The 19273-nt window shown below is 50.1% G+C and overlaps 1 protein-coding gene across 1 annotated transcript; it reads right to left on the bottom strand.

Moving 5' to 3' along the window:
- Nucleotides 1–1276: 1276 nt before the first annotated feature.
- Nucleotides 1277–10937, bottom strand: LOC119458935 (solute carrier family 22 member 11-like). The gene is made up of 2 exons (XM_037720790.1): nucleotides 10406–10937; nucleotides 1277–1899 (listed from the first exon to the last, which is right to left on the bottom strand). The coding sequence occupies exons 1-2, from the start codon at nucleotides 10935–10937 to the stop codon at nucleotides 1277–1279; spliced, it is 1155 nt and encodes a 384-aa protein (XP_037576718.1).
- Nucleotides 10938–19273: the final 8336 nt, after the last annotated feature.

Raw genomic sequence — 19273 nt, 5'->3', positions numbered from 1 at the left:
ATGAGCGAAACGGTAGCATACGGGTCACGGTAGCATACGGGTCACAGCAGTGCAAAACGTGTGGCTGCAAACCTTGTTTAGAAGAATGCGTCATTCTTGGTCGTTGTCACAACCAACTTACAAGAGGAACCTTTGAAGCGAAAGCTATCATACATCTTGGTCATGCATGTGTAAGCTCACGTTAACGCTATCAAGCAATGAATTGGCGTATCTCGGACTGCCGCCACATACTGTCTGAATACGGTTTACATGGTTTAGTTTTCGTGGTTTCTTTTTATTTTTTTTTGGCCTTTTCATGTCACAAGATTCGCTGAGTGTATAAGTAGCCTTCCGAGTCCCGAAATAAACCATCAGTTGGAAGTTAGCGCTCACCCTGTTCTCCGGTCCTTTTCTTTACCCCTTCTACCTTCCTTTTTGCTTGTTCTGAGCTGCGCTACAAGCCTAGAAGTCTCCACCTTGGAGCACTTTCACTTAGAAAATCGGTAACTGAAAAGGACTACAAACGATTACAAGGGCGTGCCTTCCCTTGATGCGACATTTAAACGTGATCGCACTTTTCCAGCCACGATGTCTTCGTTGGCGCCGGTCGGCGCTGCAAGATAATTACGACGCAACAGTTTCTCCATGCCGAATCGATAGATCTCCCCAACCAGGTCAAAATGCGTGAGGAGCATCGCCATAATGTCCAGTTTGCTTTCAGTACACGCAGCACCGCATACAAAAAACAAAAGCAAAACAAAAAAAATCAATGAAAATAAAATAAAAGTAAAAGCGGGAAGAATACAAACGGTTTTAATTAATGTCACCCGCTCTGCCCCCCGCGCATCTTCCTGAGCTCACAAGCGGGAAGCAAATGGAGCGAAATCATAATAGCAAACGATCGAGTAGAAGCGTTAAAGCCGTTGCGATTGCAAAAAAAAAACTTAGACGTGATCAGATACCACCTATAGAGACGATTCGTGTTTATACCGACGTCCACTTACATTCGAATATAAATTGCACAATGTATGCTGAGCAGCGTTAAAGAAGATTAACCAAAATATCGACGAATGCTAGAATGTTTCACACAAATGAAAAGAAATAGTGAACCCGTCCCAGAGGCGAAAAATAGAACTAAAATAATTAAAAAAAAAAGACTCTTCCGCTTCCTGAGTGACGTAAGCGAGTCAATTTGTCCCGCGAACTCATTGACCTGTCGGCAGCTCGGCTCCGTTCGCGGGTGACGCTTCGGGAACGCTTGCGTTTGACGCTTCCCTGCGAGGCGGCTCGAACCACCCTAACAGCGCAGCGCCCAGCGGTCGGCCGCCATGTCGCGCAGCGTGTTTGCCGGCTGCAGCTGCGTCGTCTCCGGCAGCCCCAGCGCCATCACCCCGAAGTGGAGAAACAGCGCCGCCGCGAAGCCGTACGTGGCGCCCTTCAGCTCGGCCTGTCGAATGTCGGCGACGAAGGACGACACCAGCACTCCGAGGCGGCCGCACGCGTAACCAAAGGCGAGCCCGGTGGCTCGCACCACGGTCGGGTAGAGCTCGGCCGAGATGAGGAACATGGTGAGGACGCAGAGGTCGAACACCAGCAACGAGAAGAAGACGACGCCGACGATCTGCTGGTCCGGGGCGTGCAGGAGGTGAATGACCGCCATGGCCAGGGACAGCGCGGACAGGGCGACCATGCTGAACGCCAGCGAGCGGCGCCTGCCGGCGCGCATGATGATGGGCACGTCCACCACGATTCCGGTCAGCTTGAGGAGCGTGAGGACGGCGCGGACCGCGCTGCTGGTGTCCATCGCGTCGGGTGCGCGGATGTTGAAGAAGCTGGCGAAAGCGAGGAACCAGCAGCCGAACATGACGGCCGACCTCTTGCGCAGGCGCCGGTTGGCGACCAGGTCGATGGCGTGCAGCTCTGTGATGTGAGAGCGAAAAAAATTCACCGACAAATACGATACTCCGAAATGCGAAATTTGAGCGCAGCTCTATGAGTGGTTTCATTTCGCGATATATTGAAGCAAAGAATTTGAGAGACATGTCGCAGAATCGGCAATCGTCGTATATCTAATCTGCGGGTCAAGCTCGTCGACTTTTTAACAGCGGAGCTGTTTAAGCTGTTCGTTTCCGCGGCTAACGTTCGCAAAAACTCGCCAAGCGAAGGCGTCACCCCGCGTTGCGTAGCAACCACCTCGCGGGGCGGCGTGTGCTTCGCCTCATCTCCGTGCCGTGCACATGTTGCCTAAAGTCCCTAGATTTTCTGCTCTTTGAAAGCAAAAAAAAATATCTAGGGACTTTAATGTTGCCTTGACATGAGACGCTAAAGAGAGGAAAGGAGAGCATGAGCGCGGTGCGCGCTATGCTCGGGAGAGCGAAAGAGAAAATGAGAGCGAGAGAGAGAGAAATTGTAGCAGCACCATGGAGGAAGGAAACAAAACAGGAGAGGCCCTGACGTCATTTTTTGAAGCCGGAAGTGCAGCCATGTTGGTGTGCCACCTCTATTTGCGCCTCCAATCAGGGGTTCTGCAGCTCGCCGGAGCAGATGGGCGCGAACTTTGAACTTGCATTGTTACGAGCCGCCGGAAGGGTGTGCTCCTGACGCGCGTCAAAACAAAGCCTACAAAATTTCTGTAGCAGTTTTAGGGAAGCAGACACGCTCCTGTGTTTTTCCGTGGTACTTTGAAGAAGACAACGAAGACCCGCGTCGTGATTGCTTGAGTGTATCTGTTGCTGGCCGACACTCACACTCACAGGCCCAAAACACAACTTTCAAGCTTACACGCCACACTCCAAAGTCAGCTTTTCTCGCGAACAAAAGGTGCTGCGGGAAAGACACCGGCGGAAAAATCTTACTTCACTTTTCAGAGACCGAGAGCAGCAGTGAAAGCTTCAAGAGCGCGGTTGCCATGGCAACGTTGACATTTGGGGTACCCGTCCCAGTGCTCCTTTGCGAAAAATAGCACGTGACTACCGCCACACCTTCTCCAATACGTTCGTGCTGGCCAGGGCCTCTCCTGGGGTTTACTTCCTCCATGAGCAGCACCAACGAGGCAACGCGCAGAGCTGCTGTCGACGCCGTCCGCGTTTCCCCGCGTTCGCTCCGAACGCGCGCGGTGTCCGTGACAGCAGCAGGCACCTCTGGCGGCGGCTCGACAGGTTTCGACCAGCCACGCCCCGGCAAGTATAGAGGCGTAGCTCAGCCGTGATGTCACCGGGGAGATAAAGCTCGGAGCGCAGCGACGATGGCACAACTCTCGTTGACTCTGTGGCGACTACATGTAGCCTTAACATGGGACGACCAAAGAAGATCCGGACACCCGAAGAAGAAGCCGCTCATCTTGAAGCGCGTCGCGCGGACAAGCGAGAATCTGCGCGTCGGCGACGGCGAGCCGATTCGGAATACTGTGCCTAGCAGCACTTAGCGTTTCCTAGCAAAACTCAGCCAAGCCTAGTAAAACCTGGAAGAAGCTAGGTCGATCACCAGCTCCGCTGTTTACTCCAGCCTTGCACCACTAGTGCAAGCTGCCCAAATTTTTTTATACATGACTCGTCGAAGGTCCCACTGTAATCGCTAGTGCTGCTTGGCTTCCAGAAAGTACTACACAATTCGCGTCGGGCATACAATCAGATTACAAAACAATATCAAACCATGACAATCGAAACAAGCGCGAACGAGACCAAAGCAAGCAAAACAAACAAGCGCGAGCGAGAGCTGACGGGAGCAGACGGTAGTACGAAACTAGCGGTCCGGCTGAAGCCAGATAGGAGTACGCATCGAGCTGTCGGGCGGGTCCGCATGAAACCAGTTTCCCGCGCACAGGTCTCTGAAGGGGCCGCACTCATTGGTCCCCGCAATTCGCGGCTCGAGTCTTTCATTTGCGCTGTTCTGCTCGGCGGCCGCATTTCGATGGGCCCGTGCACTTAGATTTAGGTGCGCGCCAAAGAACCCCAGGTGGTCCAAATTATTCCGGAGTCCCCCACTCAAGGCTTGCGTCATAATGATATCGTGGTTTGGCCAAGTAAAACCCCGTAATTATTTTTTTCGTTCGCTCTATTACGCCGCCACCGACGTTCGCCGCAGGAACGGGCCATTAAGTGAAACTGTAGTTGATGTCTACATAATGCGGCAGAGAACGGTTGTGTGAATAATAAATGTGCAGCGAACGGTCATGTAGGGATTATAGGCTGTAGTATTTATAATAAGTAAGAGAGAACGTATGTAACTGACAAGATATAGGAATGAAAGCAAACTAAAATCCAGCGGCACACACTCAGTGGCCCCAGTGAACATACCCAGTTGAACCAGTGCACATACTCTGTGCACGTACCTAGTTTTGTCAGTGGAGCATAGTCGCCTTGTGGCACAACATTTTAGATACACTACCATCGGGATCGGCCGAATTGAAGGCGATATACACCGATCGTCTCACTGCCGCAGTAGTGTGGTTGGACACGGAGAATAATTCTTCCCATTAGAACTTCAAAACAAAATGTGTACTATCTGTCGGTTGCACTAAGAAATAAATAAAAAAAAAGCTTGGTAATCTCCAGTATCACCAGTGAAGCGATTCTTACATTCTACGTGCACCACTCCCACGTCCTGAGTGCGTCTCAGACAATTTTTCTAACGCTGAGATGTTCACATTTCCTAAAATTAGAACCACTCAGAATGAGCGAAGGAAACAACACACACAAGACAAAACACATAAAAAAAATAGGAGACCGAGGGGCGCTGAACTTCCCTGTAGTTTATTTTCCACACCTATGAAAGCTTTTACACTAAGTGAAACAAACAGCAAACAATGACGCAGCTCTTTCTACACGTGCTGGAAGACCAATAAATGTCAATTCTTTACGCAATGATGTTATAGAAGGATGTGCTTACACATCATGTCTCCAAGTGTTGGAATGACTTCAGCTTCTCTTATTTCGCGTGTCAGCCGATTGTGATGACATCCGATAATAGCACATCTGTCGAAATTAGAGGCACAGATACAAGTCGCAATGAGAGGCCAGCTGAAATTTTATTTTTAACATTGTTACGATGCTCGCGCAATCTGTCATTAAGAGAGCTTCCGGTTTAACGAATGCATTATTTGGCACATGACAAACGAAATTGCGACACCACGTACACTACGTGCACAATGACAAATTGGACTTGGTGTCTTTTTGGTCAGTTTACATTGGTCAGTTTGCAAAGCTTCACACGCTTATCCGGAGCATAAAAACCGCATAAACATCTGCAAGATGAGCGACGTTTTTTCAGCTATGGGAGACAGCGTTTCCTACAATAACTATTGTATGAAACTCTATGGTGTGAACGTAAGGTATCACACCTAATTACTTTGGTGTATACAAAGAACATGCGCCTTGCCGATTTTTCTTGCCAAAATAGTTTAGCATATGTTCTACCCCGGATACCTGTAGTAACCTGGGGTAACCAGCATCAGACAGGCGTTTGCTCTGGTCTTCAAAACTGGAAACCACAGAACGGTGTCCGGATTTCTTAAGGGCGCTGATTTCGAACAGGTTAGAAAGTGGTCTCTTAATAAGTTCAGAATGCGCCGAAGAGGCTTGTTCAGTCGTGGTTCGTACCTCGAACAGGTGTGATCTTGGAAACAGACCCAACGAAGATAAAGAAATGCAAACGGTGCTGTTTAGCAGCCGTTCAAACGCCGCATCAAGCGGCGCGAGGACTCCTTAATAGTGGCTAATAACATGACAACTTCCGGTTCTACTTCCAAACAAGAGCTAGTCAATAAATATAGAAAATAGTTCACGAACCAAAAAAAAATGTGGTTGATCCCTCTTATATAAGAATCGGTATAGAACACGAAAGTGAAACGTGTCTTCACAGAAGTAGTGTAATGTTTATTGCACATTGATATATAATGTCTATTGGTGTTTTGTGGCTAAAGCGCCCTTAGGCGTTGATGCACCCACGCTGACGCCTGGTGGCACGTCTCCTCCATCACGACTACCAACGTCGATGACCATGAGCAACCGTCGTGCATATGGAAGCTGCACTACGCTGCACACGCTAGCACAACGCGAAAGACGAAGCACGTAACTGACACACTAATACAACGCGCAAGACAAAGCACGTAACTGAATCGTCACTGAGTCAAATCAGCGCGTACAGCGCGTCGTAATTGCAGCCTCCGCGATCAACTTCAGAAACATTTTCAGAGCTAATTGCGGAGGCCACGCTCCGCTGTGCTGAGTACGGTGAACGCCACCTAGGTGGCGTTGGTAGTGCTTCTTGATGCCAGCGTCCCTTCGAATGCTGGCATCGAGGCGTCGTAGTGCTGAGACCACCGAAGCGTTCACTGTCGGTGCGCGTTAGTGTCATAATGCAGTACTTCTCTTTTCTGCTCGTAGGCGGCGGCACCGCCCCGAGCAAGAGCGCGGGTACACGGAGGAGTGTTAGATATATAAGGCGCGTCTGTGTAGCTCTCTGCGAATGCGTTTGTGGCGCAATGGGTTAAACGCTCGGCGATCTATCGTCGCGGACCGAGAGGTCGTGGGTTCGATTTCCAAATTTTGCATGTTTGAGGAACTTTTTCTTCTGGTTTCTTTCTTTGTATTATGTTCTATCATAACACGTATGACGTATGACGTATTTCCGTGACGGAAATACGTCAGTGAAGTCTTGGTGGACCCCGGCATAAAACACTTTCGTGTTAAAAAAAACAACTTCAACAACCGTCGTCATTTCGAGCTTAGCAGACAGGGAGGGTGAAGCCTAAACGAAAAAACACAAGTCACTCAGTATTAGCCCCGAGAACGAACAAAAGCGGCACCTCGCATAGGCGCTTGCATGCAAGCGCTTGCATGTAGGCTCCCTACGCTTGCTCGACGTCATGGCAAGGATCGGCGCTTGTCGTCTGCTGCAGTTCGGGCTGCGTCCGGGCGCCTTCTGCAACGTTTTCGTTTGTACGCTCTCCTTCCCTATGCTGGTGCAGTTATGACAGTCCTCTCAAATATATTTTTGCGATGTCTTGGCTCGTTGAAGTTTATTGAAAGAGCTTATTTTCTAGACAACAATGTATTTCTCAGAAGCAACGTTACAGTGCCGGCCAACGGAGGTCAGCCCGGAGCGGTGTGGGTTTTGCTTGCGCAATGCTACACTCTGCAGCGGTAGCTGACGTGGTTAATAAAAGCATAAACGCGAGAACTTAGGATAGAACAATCTAGTTAAGTGACCATACTTGCCGTGGTGTAACAATCATGTAAGAAACGCGGGCTATATAGCACTTCAACATTTATCTTGATTTTACACCACTAAATCTTTTTGCTCACGACGAGCTGTTCATTGGCAAGCTATAGAATTTTCGCATTTATGCACAGAAACGTGCAGCAGTAGCACGAGGACTGAACAACACATCAGTATAGATTCTACCAGTACCGTTTGCTTTTTGGACTGCTTCTCAAAATTAAGGCCGTTCTTAACTAGTTAATTTTAAGCGGCTGTAATTTTAAGTAAAGCTAATTGAGGCTTGAAGCTGTTTGCCACTCACAAAAAGGCGTGGACCAATATTTATTCTCTTTTCAGTGCTACGCGCTCTAGTCAGTTCAACAACTTAGCGCTGCTTGTTGCTTGGGGAACCGTTCTGACTGATCTACTTGGTGAAACTGACGCAGCTGCTCGGCCCAACTTTGTGGGCGAAAATGCCTTTTAATCCATATGGCTGCAGCCAGTAATAAGCATAAGCTTCATTCTTTAGTGGTATGGGACACATAGAAAATATAAGCATTCACAGAAGGAGGTCAAAAATCAAGGGAATTCACGAGGCTTGCATATATTGTGTCTTGTTTGTGAGGCTGGTATACGAGTGAGTCTTTTTGGGCTGACGTAGCGAATAGTGCTCAGTTCGTATAATTAGTATGATTAAACACCATTATGGTTCGAGACGTCATCATGCAGATGATAGTTGCGTGACGATGTTGCATAAGAAGCTGCCTGGAAGAGGAAGCCGAAGCTGCCTCTTCCAGGCAGCCAAAGCTGCACTCTAGTGCTTCGAGTATGTTATAGCCATTCCAATTGGCGCTGTAAAGGACTCCTTCATGGTTTCAATTCGAAGTTGTAGTGAACGGAAGGGTTTCGCGAACAATGCGCGCCTCGTCATAATGATTGTCGGTTGCTTTCATTGCGGGAGGTGTCTGCCATATTGTCCATAAAAGAACACTTGAGGCCGCTATGAAACATTGCATGGCATGTAATTGGTTGGCTCTTGATCTTAACCACGAACCTTTTCTTTTAGGTGATTGCTATACATACATGAAGCGCAGTCGTGTTTACAGCCAGCTATATTGCTTTTTCTGGGTGGCTGTTTCGGAGAAAGGTGAAAGTAGTAGCAAATTTTTGTAGGGGAATATGCGAGCATAACACTTGCTTTTACGCATTACTGCAGTACCCACTTTGAGTAGAACAACTCTACAAAGCAATAAGAAACTTGACGAAAGCTTCGAAGGCCGTATCTTCTCCTAACATACTCATTTATATATAATGTTGGCACCAAATACCAATATTGCTGTTCCGCGTAAAACGAAATGTCTGCCACAACTAAGTACTAAAGGAATGTTAAGTTTGGAGCGAAGCGTCGTACAATTAAATTTTTCGATACTGAATTTGCAGACATTGTTTTTACGCAATATTTCTGAACAGACATGGTGCACCTCTACTTAGCAAGAGCAGTAGCCCCTGCAACTATATATCACTTCGATATCCAAGCATCAAATTTTCACGATTCACGCAATTCCGAAAAAAAAGACGGCACTTTACGAAGCAGCCAAAGCATCCTTCAGGAAGTACTGTTCATACACGAAGCGAACATATCGAGCATACACGAAGCGAACGTGCGCACGCGGCAGGCGAGCGAGCCGGAGCGAGCGGCGTCCTCGCCCTGACGTCACTCTGGAAAGGGCGCCACTCCCACTTCTCGCCGCCAATGGAAACGATGCAACAGCCAATACACACGCAACCCCCCCCCCCCCCCATTTTTTTTTTTTGCACGCAGATAGCGTCGTCCAACGAATAAAAGTGGAAGCTGGGTATAACACTAAAAAGTTACAAAATTGACTGCATGACATCAGGGCTTCGTTCTGCAAACGTGTCGTGGGAAATTCATCAATGGAATGTTCAATGGTTAAAAGTAGGTCTGTGCGGGGGGGGGGGGGGGGGGGGATGCGCTAACACAAACTGTGTGTAAGCACATTGCCTATAGCACTATCACGTAAAGAATTGACGTTCGTTGTTGTCTTTTCACGTAGTATAAAAGCTGTCACAGATGTGTGTACGCACATTGTCCATAACATTATCAGGTAAACAATTGCCGTCTTTGTTGTCTTTTAACGTAGTTTAAAAGCTGTCACTGGTGTCCCAAACTAAACCAGTTGGAAGTTTAACACCATCCTGTCCTGCTTATTACGTGTTTATTCGTACGTGTCTTGCTTCCTTAACTCTTTCTGAGCTGCACTAATTCAAGAAAATGCCATGGAATACAAACTCGCCCAAACCACCACCCTTGTGCACTGGGATGTTGCCAAGCATAGCCTGGATAAGCGATTCATTAGGTGTAGCTTTTGTGAAGCGCAGTCATCATCATCATCATCAGCCTATATTTATGTCCACTGCAGGACGAAGGCCTCTACCTGTGATCTCCAGTTTTACCCCTGTCTTGTGCTAGCTGATTCCAACTTGCACCTGCAAATTTCTTACCTTCATCACCCCAACAAATTTTCTGTCAAACAAACGATTTAAATCTCCAATTTGAGTTCATCGTGCGCGCCTGTGAAAAAATTGCGGCAGGATTATTTTCAAGTTACGTTAACTTACCCTACTTTTTTCCCAATAAGCCTTTCGTTGGCCGCCAGAAGATATTCAAAATGGTGGGAATCGAGTTCCTTCGTTTATCGTTCTTAACTTAGGAACTTGTTTGGTCGTTTTCGGCCGTTGCCAAGTTACCAACGCAAGACATACGTTTACATGAAACCGAAAATGTCGGGTCGACTCGGCCTGTGGGGCCATAATCCCGTCGTCGGGCTCATGCGAACACTACCGAGTAGGACTGAGCGAGTTCGGTGAACTTGCTTTCTAGGGGCGGGTTGACTAGCCCAATCTACTCGGCGAGACGCATGTCAACGCGGTCGGGGTGGGGAGGGTTTAGCTCGATTACTGACGAGCTTGCGTTCGGTTCATGTAAACGAGACCAGAGCCATTGGCTTTTGTTTTGCCGTTATCTGCAACATTTTCCATGAAACTTCCAGGGACATGCTGCCAATTAAACTCGTGCTAGTACTATTTGACGTAGTTGCCCAAGTCACTGAAAGGACCCTGCCATCTCTTTTTGTCTACACCGAAACTGAACAGCGCAACCCAGCATTGATGATGTCTCGCTCTGGAGCTTGTTAACAACGAATACCTTGATCTGGAGCGAAAGCACTCGGGGAGGTTGTTCCCTGATGCGTTTGCTGGTCGTGCTGCTTTATCTCTGACTTCAGTTCGGACAGGCGCTCCTTGAAGACGTCCGGGTCCGCCCTGTTCACGCGAACCGCCCAGGCCAGAGCATGCTCGGCGCGCCTCATGTTGGACGCGACGAGAAGCCAGCAAGGGGACTCGTCCATGAAGTACACGGCCAGGACCAGGGTGCTCGTGGGCACCATGAACGCCATCTGGCACACGTGCCAGCTGAGCTCGAGGCTGTAGAAGATCTCGCTGTACAGCGTGGCCGCGATCGAGGCCACGGCCATGGCAATGCTGCAGAACAGGGTCCGGTGCTGCGTGTCGGTGACCTCGAAGAGGACCACGAGCGACGTGACGAGGACGCTGGTGACTGCGGCGGACAAGATGGCGCGGAGGGTAGCGAACAGCAGCACGGTTCTGGCGAAGGCAAGCGAGACACCGGCGATCATTAGCAGGAAGAGCCATATGCAGAGCACGATACGGCAACCCATGGTGTCGGCGGCAGCACCGGCCAGAGGAGCTCCTATGGCGCCTCCCAGCGAGTAGACGCGGACAGAACGCGTAGGATCCACTGGCTGCCGCACACTAGGTTCCACTCTACCACGATGGAGACAACTCCCGCGTCAGCATCGATGTAGTCCCAGCCCGCGTAGCACGGGACCGTGGTCCGGTTCTCGGTGTCCTCCAAGAGGGGGAACGGTGGCTCGTACCGAAGGCACGGACTTCTCGTCTTGCCGTCGACCTCCAGAGGGACGCTGACGTTCTTCCACACGTCGGCGGCCACGGAGGTGTAGTCGGCCGGAGGCCTGCACCAGTGGTCCACGGGGATGTGGATGTGGCCCAGTGGCGACGAAAGCACGGCGGTGGGAGCGTTGCCGGAAACTGTGCCGGGAACCGTGCCGGGAACTGCACCGGGAACTGTACCGAGAACTGCACCGGGAGCTGTGCCGGGAACTGCACCGGGAACTGTGCCTGGAACTGCGCCTGGAACTGCGCCGGCGAGATAGTTCGACGTCCTCGTTGGTGACCTGCGGCGCTGGCCGGCATCTTGAACTATGCTGTCGGCCACGTGAGCTCATGCAATTGCCTCGTGAGCATGCATGCGTGCGAGCATACGCAGTGTCGATGTTGATTTCTTTCCAGTCGTTACGGGCAGCAGCGGGAGGACGACAATGATGATGAATGACGACCAACTAGCCGCAATCTTTATTTATATTGATTCAGTTGATATGTAGGTCCTCTAAAAATCTATGCTATCAATTATTTGCCGAATGCTTTATTCTGAATTTCCGACTTTATCCTTTGTACGCTCTGCGTTTCAATACATCCAGTGTGGCCAATCCCCCTCGTTGGTACGGGCCATGTTTTGGGGCCACAACAACAACAATATCTGACATTAATGTTAACGAAATAGGAGCGACCGTGCTAGCATGGACTCTCGGTTCAAGAAAAGCTTTCTTTTTCTTTTACTTGGCGTTTCTTGTTTGCTTGTTTTCAAGTATGAATTTTCTTTAGTATTTCCACTGCCGCCCGATTCTAGGCCTATCCCCCTTTGTGGTGGCGAGCCATGACAGAGGTACATCATCATCATCAAACGCTATCTCCAGGCCAAGTCGTAGCAGACCTTTCAAAATAGTGCCATAGAATGTTACTGATGTCGATCACCTTCGTGTTGTGTCGGACGGTCACTAGGCCCGTTCTTACCAGCGTGGACGTGAGAATATTCCAACCTTTTTCGTCGGTTTGCTAGCGGTGGGTAGTGTAACCTGCTACTTTCGCGTGGCAGAGGGTGTCTTGAAGAATGATGACGTCTGAATTTTTCTTTGCATTTGCTCCCCATGAACTTTCTCGAGTATTTTTGTACGTGCCATAGATATAGCCCCGGAAGACTTAATACCTCTGATGGATAAGGCGGCGGATGCGGAACATTGTATCAACCAAAGGTGTCAGGTAGTACGTGATCATATAACCAAGTGACTGGCCTATCACCTGCATCGCGAGTCTGCCCTAGTCAAGTCGTGATCATATAAGCAGGTGACTGACCAATAAACGCTCGGGCGCATCGCGAATCTGCCCTAGTCCAGACCTTTGCATCGCAGTTTGCTAGGAGAATAACGAAACCGAGGGGTTCCATCGAACTCATAAGTTCTATTTATTATTGCTAACGCAATTATATGGACACTCCAGGCGTATTTCTGCCATCGTCGTCGCCGTGAGGTTCTATATAAAGTCAAAGGGCGATAAAATCGTCGCCGAGCGCCGTATGCTGCATATGCGAGTGAAAGCGTGCGATGGTGAGCCGGCGTTCGCCGCTCAAGCTCGCGCACGCAAGGGAGGGAAGCGGGAAGAAAGCACGCCGTCTTCCGTCGTGCGAAAGGCTCCGGGGAAGGGTAGGGAGGGGGGGCGGGCGTTTTATTCCGGGTGGCCACGAAAACACAGAGCACGACGGAATTTCCCCGACGCAGAGGGCTTTCAAGATACAGCGGCCCGGACGGGCTCGCGCGGCCGCCAGGGCCACCTGGAGTAGAACGCCTCCCCCCCCCCCCCCCCCCCCCCCTTTTCCTACCGCCGAAGCATGGCGGAGCCTTGCTCTGTGTTTTCGCGGATTAGTTCGCGCTGGTGCGAGCCGCAGCACAAAGTTTCATTCGCTCGCTTTCGCGATTCCTCACTCCAGCATTTTGACAGCGCGTTTCCTTGGTCATAGAGTGAGATGTGGTCATGTTTGCCTGTACTCGCGTTACAACATGCTTGTTCATCTGGTATTAGTATGTCTATTTTTACCAAGTTTATACGGCCGATAAAACTACTATCCTTACTTCGTATAGCTGTCCACTAATTTGCTATCGCAATCGAAGCTTCGCCTTTCGGGCGAAACTGCACTATGCCTGGTCGATCGTGAGTGTGTTGCGTGCCCCTTCACACGTGTACCTGCACAACCACCACATTCTGTGCATCACTATTTTCGCCTATTTCCATCCTAAAGCTATGCCCCTCACCCCGGTTCGCTACAACAAATGGCCGTCATCAAAAAAGTTGGAGGATCCCTAAGCATATTCTTGTGAGATGACAACGCCAAAGCGTTTCTTTTATTGCGATAGCAATTATATGGACACTCATAAGCGAATATCTGCCGTCGGCGTCGCCGTCGCCGTGAGGTTCTGTATGACGTCAACGGCGATGAAATCGTCGCCGCGCTCCGGACGCTGTATGTGCGAGTGAAAGGGCGTGAGGGACGCGCGCTTTCAGGGGGCATACGCACGTCTGCGAACAAACGCGCGTTCTGCGCCATGCTCCCTGAAGGGCTGTAGAATTAAGCGTCTCTTTCCTCCTTTACAATCACCGTATTATAGTGCCTAGAGTATACTTAAGTATATTCTAGGCACTATAACCGTACATAGAGAGCACACGCGACTTCTTCCGTCGCACGAAAGGCCGTGGGGGGACGGGAGGGAGGGAGGGAGGGGAGGCAACGTTTAGCTGCGGCACCAAATGCGTATTTATATAGAAACGTTGCGAGGAGAGAAAGTGGGTAATATTTCCGACGCTTCTCGACGATTGTCCCATTCTGATCTCGTCGAAAACCTCCGAGCCGGCCCCAGAGGCACCGGCACCGGCAACAGTCACAAATGCAGCGCGCGTTCGGCGCGAACGCGGGCAAAACGCCGACGGCGTCGACAACAGTTCTTCGCGTTGCTGGTGCTGCTGCATGTCCAAGTTTATACAGCTGATAAAACTACTATCCTTACTCCATATAGCTCTCTACTAATTTGCTATCGCAATTGATGCTTCGCCTTTCGGGTGAAACTGCGACAAATTTTTTGGCTAGGTTGTAGTTATAGGAATTGGTGCGGCCATGTGGTGTTGCCTCATTTTTTGTGTTCTGATTTCATAAGAATATGCTAAGGGATCCTCCAACTTTTTAAAAGACGACAGCCTGTCTTGGGCTACCTAAACGTGAAAAACTTTGTCTGCCACTCGATTAAACCGCCCGGCCAACACAGATTGAACCGCCCGGCCAAAAACCAAACTACTAGCAATGGTGGCACGGGGTCATACACGTCAACATTATACAGATCAAGGGAAACATCAGGCCTATTTGGGGCAAAAATATATGTACATAACCGTGACCGCAGCGTTCATTTAATTAAGAATACACATCGGACTGTTTTCTTACGTTAGTGAATGATAAAATCAACGCGTTGGAAATGGTGTCGAAGAGATGCTACGCGTTAAAAAACAAGCCGACGGAAGCCGCGGCTCTGTAGCCGGCTTTAAGCCAACAGTAATAAAAGGTCCCAACAGATGGAGCGAGAGCAGAGGGAACGCGGGAAATTTGAATCGAATTCAGCAAAACCTCCACTGCATCCATCATGGGAGGAGTAAGAGGGGAGGGGAAGAGCGTGAGGGGTGGGAGGGATGAGAAGAGAGGGTGTTACGTATCAGGGGCGGCAGAAGACTGTAGTCTTTCGACGTCATTTGCAGCGATGCAAGCAGATATGCGGTCATTTGTTTGTCTTTCTTCTTCGTAATTGGTGAATTGGGTGTAGAGCGTAAACGCTTCAATTGACGCTCGTCCCCCCCCCCCCCCCCCCCCCCGAGTCCTTCTCATCGAGGGAGCGCTTCATCGACGAGTCTTCTGCCGGTGTCGACACTAAACCTAATACCTCGACATCGGACTAACTGCCGCTACTTGTTGCAGAATCGCTATCCATGCTGTTGCGATAGTACCTACGCAGAAGGTGAAAGCAAAGAGACTGCGGGCAAGGGCGTGCTCCTTTTGTAGATGCTACGCGGTGACCACATGTTCGCGCGCCTCTCCTTCGAGTCGGGGCTTCCTCTTCTGCAGCGGAGATTCCCCTTCTCCTACACCGCGGCCGCAGGCGTCGCTGCGGCGGAGTGGAGTGCGCGTTGAGTGCTGCTGCGTAAAAGGCGTGGCGCCGGCGTCAATTCCGGTGCGAGAGGTCACGTGATTTCCAGGCACGGCTTTTGTTTGCGGGCGCCTTTTGTGGACGCCAGCCGGGTGCGCGCTTTAGCCAACTCAGCCAAGAAACGCGTTCGCGTCAAGAGAGGAAGTAGCACTACGAGTCTCCAACCTGGGGCACTTTAATTTTGAATATCGGCAACTGAAAAAGATAACATAGTTACGACGCAAGAGTTCCTCCATGCAAAATCGATAGATCTCCCCAAACGGTTCAAAAGTTAGCTCTCAGTACACACTAGAGCACTGCACGGGCTCGGGCTTACCCGAAAGCCCGGGCCCGGCCCGGCCCGTGGGCCGGGCCGGGCCGGGTAGAGGAGTTTTTTCACGGGCTCGGGCCGGGCTCGGGCACGGCGTGTGCTTTTTGACCCGGGCCCGGGCCGGGCTCGGGCTTTCTGCGAGTTATTCTCGGGCTTCTCAACTCTGAAAAACATGTATTTTCGGTCTCGGGCCGGGTTCGGGCCGGTTTCGAGTCGGGCTTGGGCCGGGCTCGGGCTTAAGGTAAAGGGGTGGCGGGCCGGGCCGGGCGGGTAACGTAGATTATTTCCGGGCCCGGGCCGGGCCCGAGTCTCGCCATAAAAGTTTTGATCGGGCTCGGGCGGGCCGCCCAATGTGAAAACGGGCCCGGGCCGGGCCCGGGCCGCAAAAATCGGCCCGTGCAGTGCTCTAGTACACACACCATCGCATACAAAAAATAAAATAAAAATAAAATAAAGTAAAATAAATAAAAAAAATAATAAAAGCGGGCACAATACAAACGGTCCTATTCAAGTCACCCGCTCTGTGTTCGCGCCTCTTCCTGTGCTCACAAGTGGGAAGCAAATGGAGCGAAATCGTAATAGCAAACGAATATAAATGTTAAAACCGTTGCGATTACAATAAACTTAGACGTGGCACCTAGAGACAACTCGAGGTTATAGCGTCTATAGCGACGTCTACTTGTACTCAAATATTCATTGCACAATATATGCTTAGCAGCGTTCAAGAAGACTAAGAAAAATATCGACGAATGCTAGAATGTTCCACAGAAACGAAAAGAAATAGTGAGCCCGTCGCAGAGGCGAAACATAAGCATAAAATAGAAAAGACGCTTCATGGGGGGGGGGGGGGGGGGGGGGGGTGGGGGGCTCTCCTAGTGACGTCAGCGAGCCAATCTGTCACGCGAACTCATTGACCTGTCGGCAGCTCGGCTCCGTTCGCGGGTGACGCTCCGGGAACGCTTGCGTTTGACGCTTCCCTGCGAGGCGGCTCGCGCCACCCTGAGGGGCGAGCGCAGCGCCCAGCGGTCGGCCGCCATGTCGCGCAGCGTGTTTGCCGGCTGCAGCTGCGTCGTCTCCGGCAGCCCCAGCGCCATCACACCGAAATGGAGCAGCAGCGCAGCCGCGAAGCCGTACGTGGCGCCCTTCAACTCGGCCTGTGGGATGTCGGCGACGAAGGACGACACCAGAACGCCGAGGCGGCCGCACGCGTAACCAAAGGCGAGCCCGGAGGCTCGCACCACGGTTGGGTAGAGCTCGGCCGAGATGAGGAACATGGTGACGACGCAGAGGTCGAACACCAGCAGCGAGGAGAAGACGACGCCGACGATTAGCAGGTCGGGGGCGCGCAGGAGGTACATGGCCGCCATGGCCAGGGACAGCACGGACAGGGCGACCATGCTGAACGCCAGTGAGCGGCGCCTGCCGGCGCGCATGATGATGGGCACGTCCACCACGATTCCGGTCAGCTTGAGGAGCGTGCGGACGACGCGGACCGCGGTGCTGGTGTCCATCGCGTCGGGTGTCCGGATGTTGAAGAAGGCGGCGAAAGCGAGGAACCAGCAGCCGAACATGATGGCCGACCGCTTGCGCAGGCGCCGGTTGACGACCAGGTCTATGGCGTGCACCTCTGCGATGTGAGTGCGAAAAAATTCACCGACGATTACGATACTGCGTAATGCGAAATTGGAGCGCAGCTCTATACGTGTTTTCATTTCACGATATATTGAGGCAAGGAATTTGAGACATGTCGCAGAGTCGACAATCGTCGTATATCTTATCTGCGGGTCAAGTGCATCGGCTTTTTTTTTATATACGTGACTCGTCGAAGGTTCCACTGTAATCGCTGGTGCTGCTTGGCTTCCAGAAAGTTGTACACAATTCGCGTGGCGCATACGATCAGATTACAAAACAATAGCCGACCATGACAATCAAAACACGCGCGAACGAGACCAAACCAAGCAAACCAACCAAGCGCGAGCGAGAGCTGACGGGAGCAGACGATAGTACGAAACTAGCGGTCCGGGCTGAGACCACATAAGAGTACGCATCGAGCTGTCGGGCGGGTCCGCATGAAACCAGTTTCCCGCGCACAGGTCTCTGAAGGGGCCGCACTCATTGGTCCCCGCCATTCGCGGCTCGAGTCTTTCATTTGCGCTGTTGTGCTCGGCGGCCGCATTTCGATGGGCCCGTGTACTTAGATATAGGTGCACGCCAAAGAACGCCAGGTGGTCCAAATTATTCCGGAGTCCCACACTACGGCTTTTGTCACGATCATATCGTGGTTTGGGCAAGTAAAACCCCGTAATTATTTTTTCGCTCGCTCGATTACGCCGCCGCCGACGTTCACCGCAGGAACGGGCCATTAAGTGAAACTGTAGTTGATGTCTACATAATGCGGCAGAGAACGGTTCTGTTAATAATAAGCATGCAGTGAACGGTTATGTCGATATTATAGGCTGTAGTATTTATACTTATAGTAAGAGAGAACGTATGTAACTGGCAAGATATAGGAATGAAAGCAAACTAAAATCTAATGGCACATATCTAGTCGCCCCAGTGACACATATTTATTTACTTATTTATTTATTTATTTATTTATTTATTTACAAATACTGCAGCCCTGGAGGGCTATTGCAGGAGTGGGTGAATACAATGTGACCAATACAAATCACAAAAAGAAGCATATATGAAAACATGGTTAAAGGGAGTTCTCAATAGCATCTCCAAATTCTTTATGTGGTAAACAACGGATAGAACCAGGCAGATAATTCCAGAGTTCAATAGTCCTAGGAAAGAAACTGTATTTAAAAGTGTTGGTGCGAGCAAAAAAGACTGATAAGTTTAATTTATTGCTGTTTCTCGTATTCAGGGGCTTTGCACGGGTCAGATATGTGTTAGGGGAGGCATAATACGGAGAGTGAAATAAAGAGTGCAGAAGTTTCAAGGAATTGATGTGACGCCGGTGGGAGAGAGGGGTTAAACCAAGCATATGCAGATGAGATGAGGGTGAAAACATTCTGTCGTAGCGGCGGTATATGAAACGAACCGCCTTTTTCTGAACAGATTCAATTTTCTGTTTGTCCGAAATTTTGTAAGGGTTCCATATGGTAGCCGCATATTCAAGAATAGGTCTTACAAGTGTTTTGTATGTAAGGAGTTTTAGTTTCTTTCGGGGCAACACGTAGGGTTCCGGTCAGGTAACCAAGTTTTTTCAATGCTTTGTTGCAAGTTGTTAGAATATGATCTGACCAGGATAACCTTGGAGTGAAAAGGAGGCCTAAATACTTATATTCATATGCGCGCGGCACAAAAGTGGATTTATAGGAGTAATTAAAAAATGAGCAATTAGCATGCTTGTGAAAGGACATGACGACTGTTTGTTTAAAGTTGATGTTCATTTGCCAGCGTACGCACCATTCACAAAAGTTTATAAAAGATTGATTCAGAGTGTTATGATCATTAGGTGTAGAAATGACGTTGTAAAGAACGCAGTCGTCTGCGTAAAGCCGAATTTTTACCGAAACAGAGTTTGGAATGTCGTTAATGTAAAGCAAAAAAAGCAAAGGCCCTAAAATAGAACCTTGGGGTA

The sequence above is a fragment of the Dermacentor silvarum genome, chromosome 7 (genome assembly GCF_013339745.2).
Source record: "Dermacentor silvarum isolate Dsil-2018 chromosome 7, BIME_Dsil_1.4, whole genome shotgun sequence".
In the NCBI taxonomy this organism is placed as follows: Eukaryota; Metazoa; Arthropoda; class Arachnida; order Ixodida; family Ixodidae; genus Dermacentor; species Dermacentor silvarum.
This window is presented reverse-complemented; position numbering and strand designations above follow the sequence as displayed.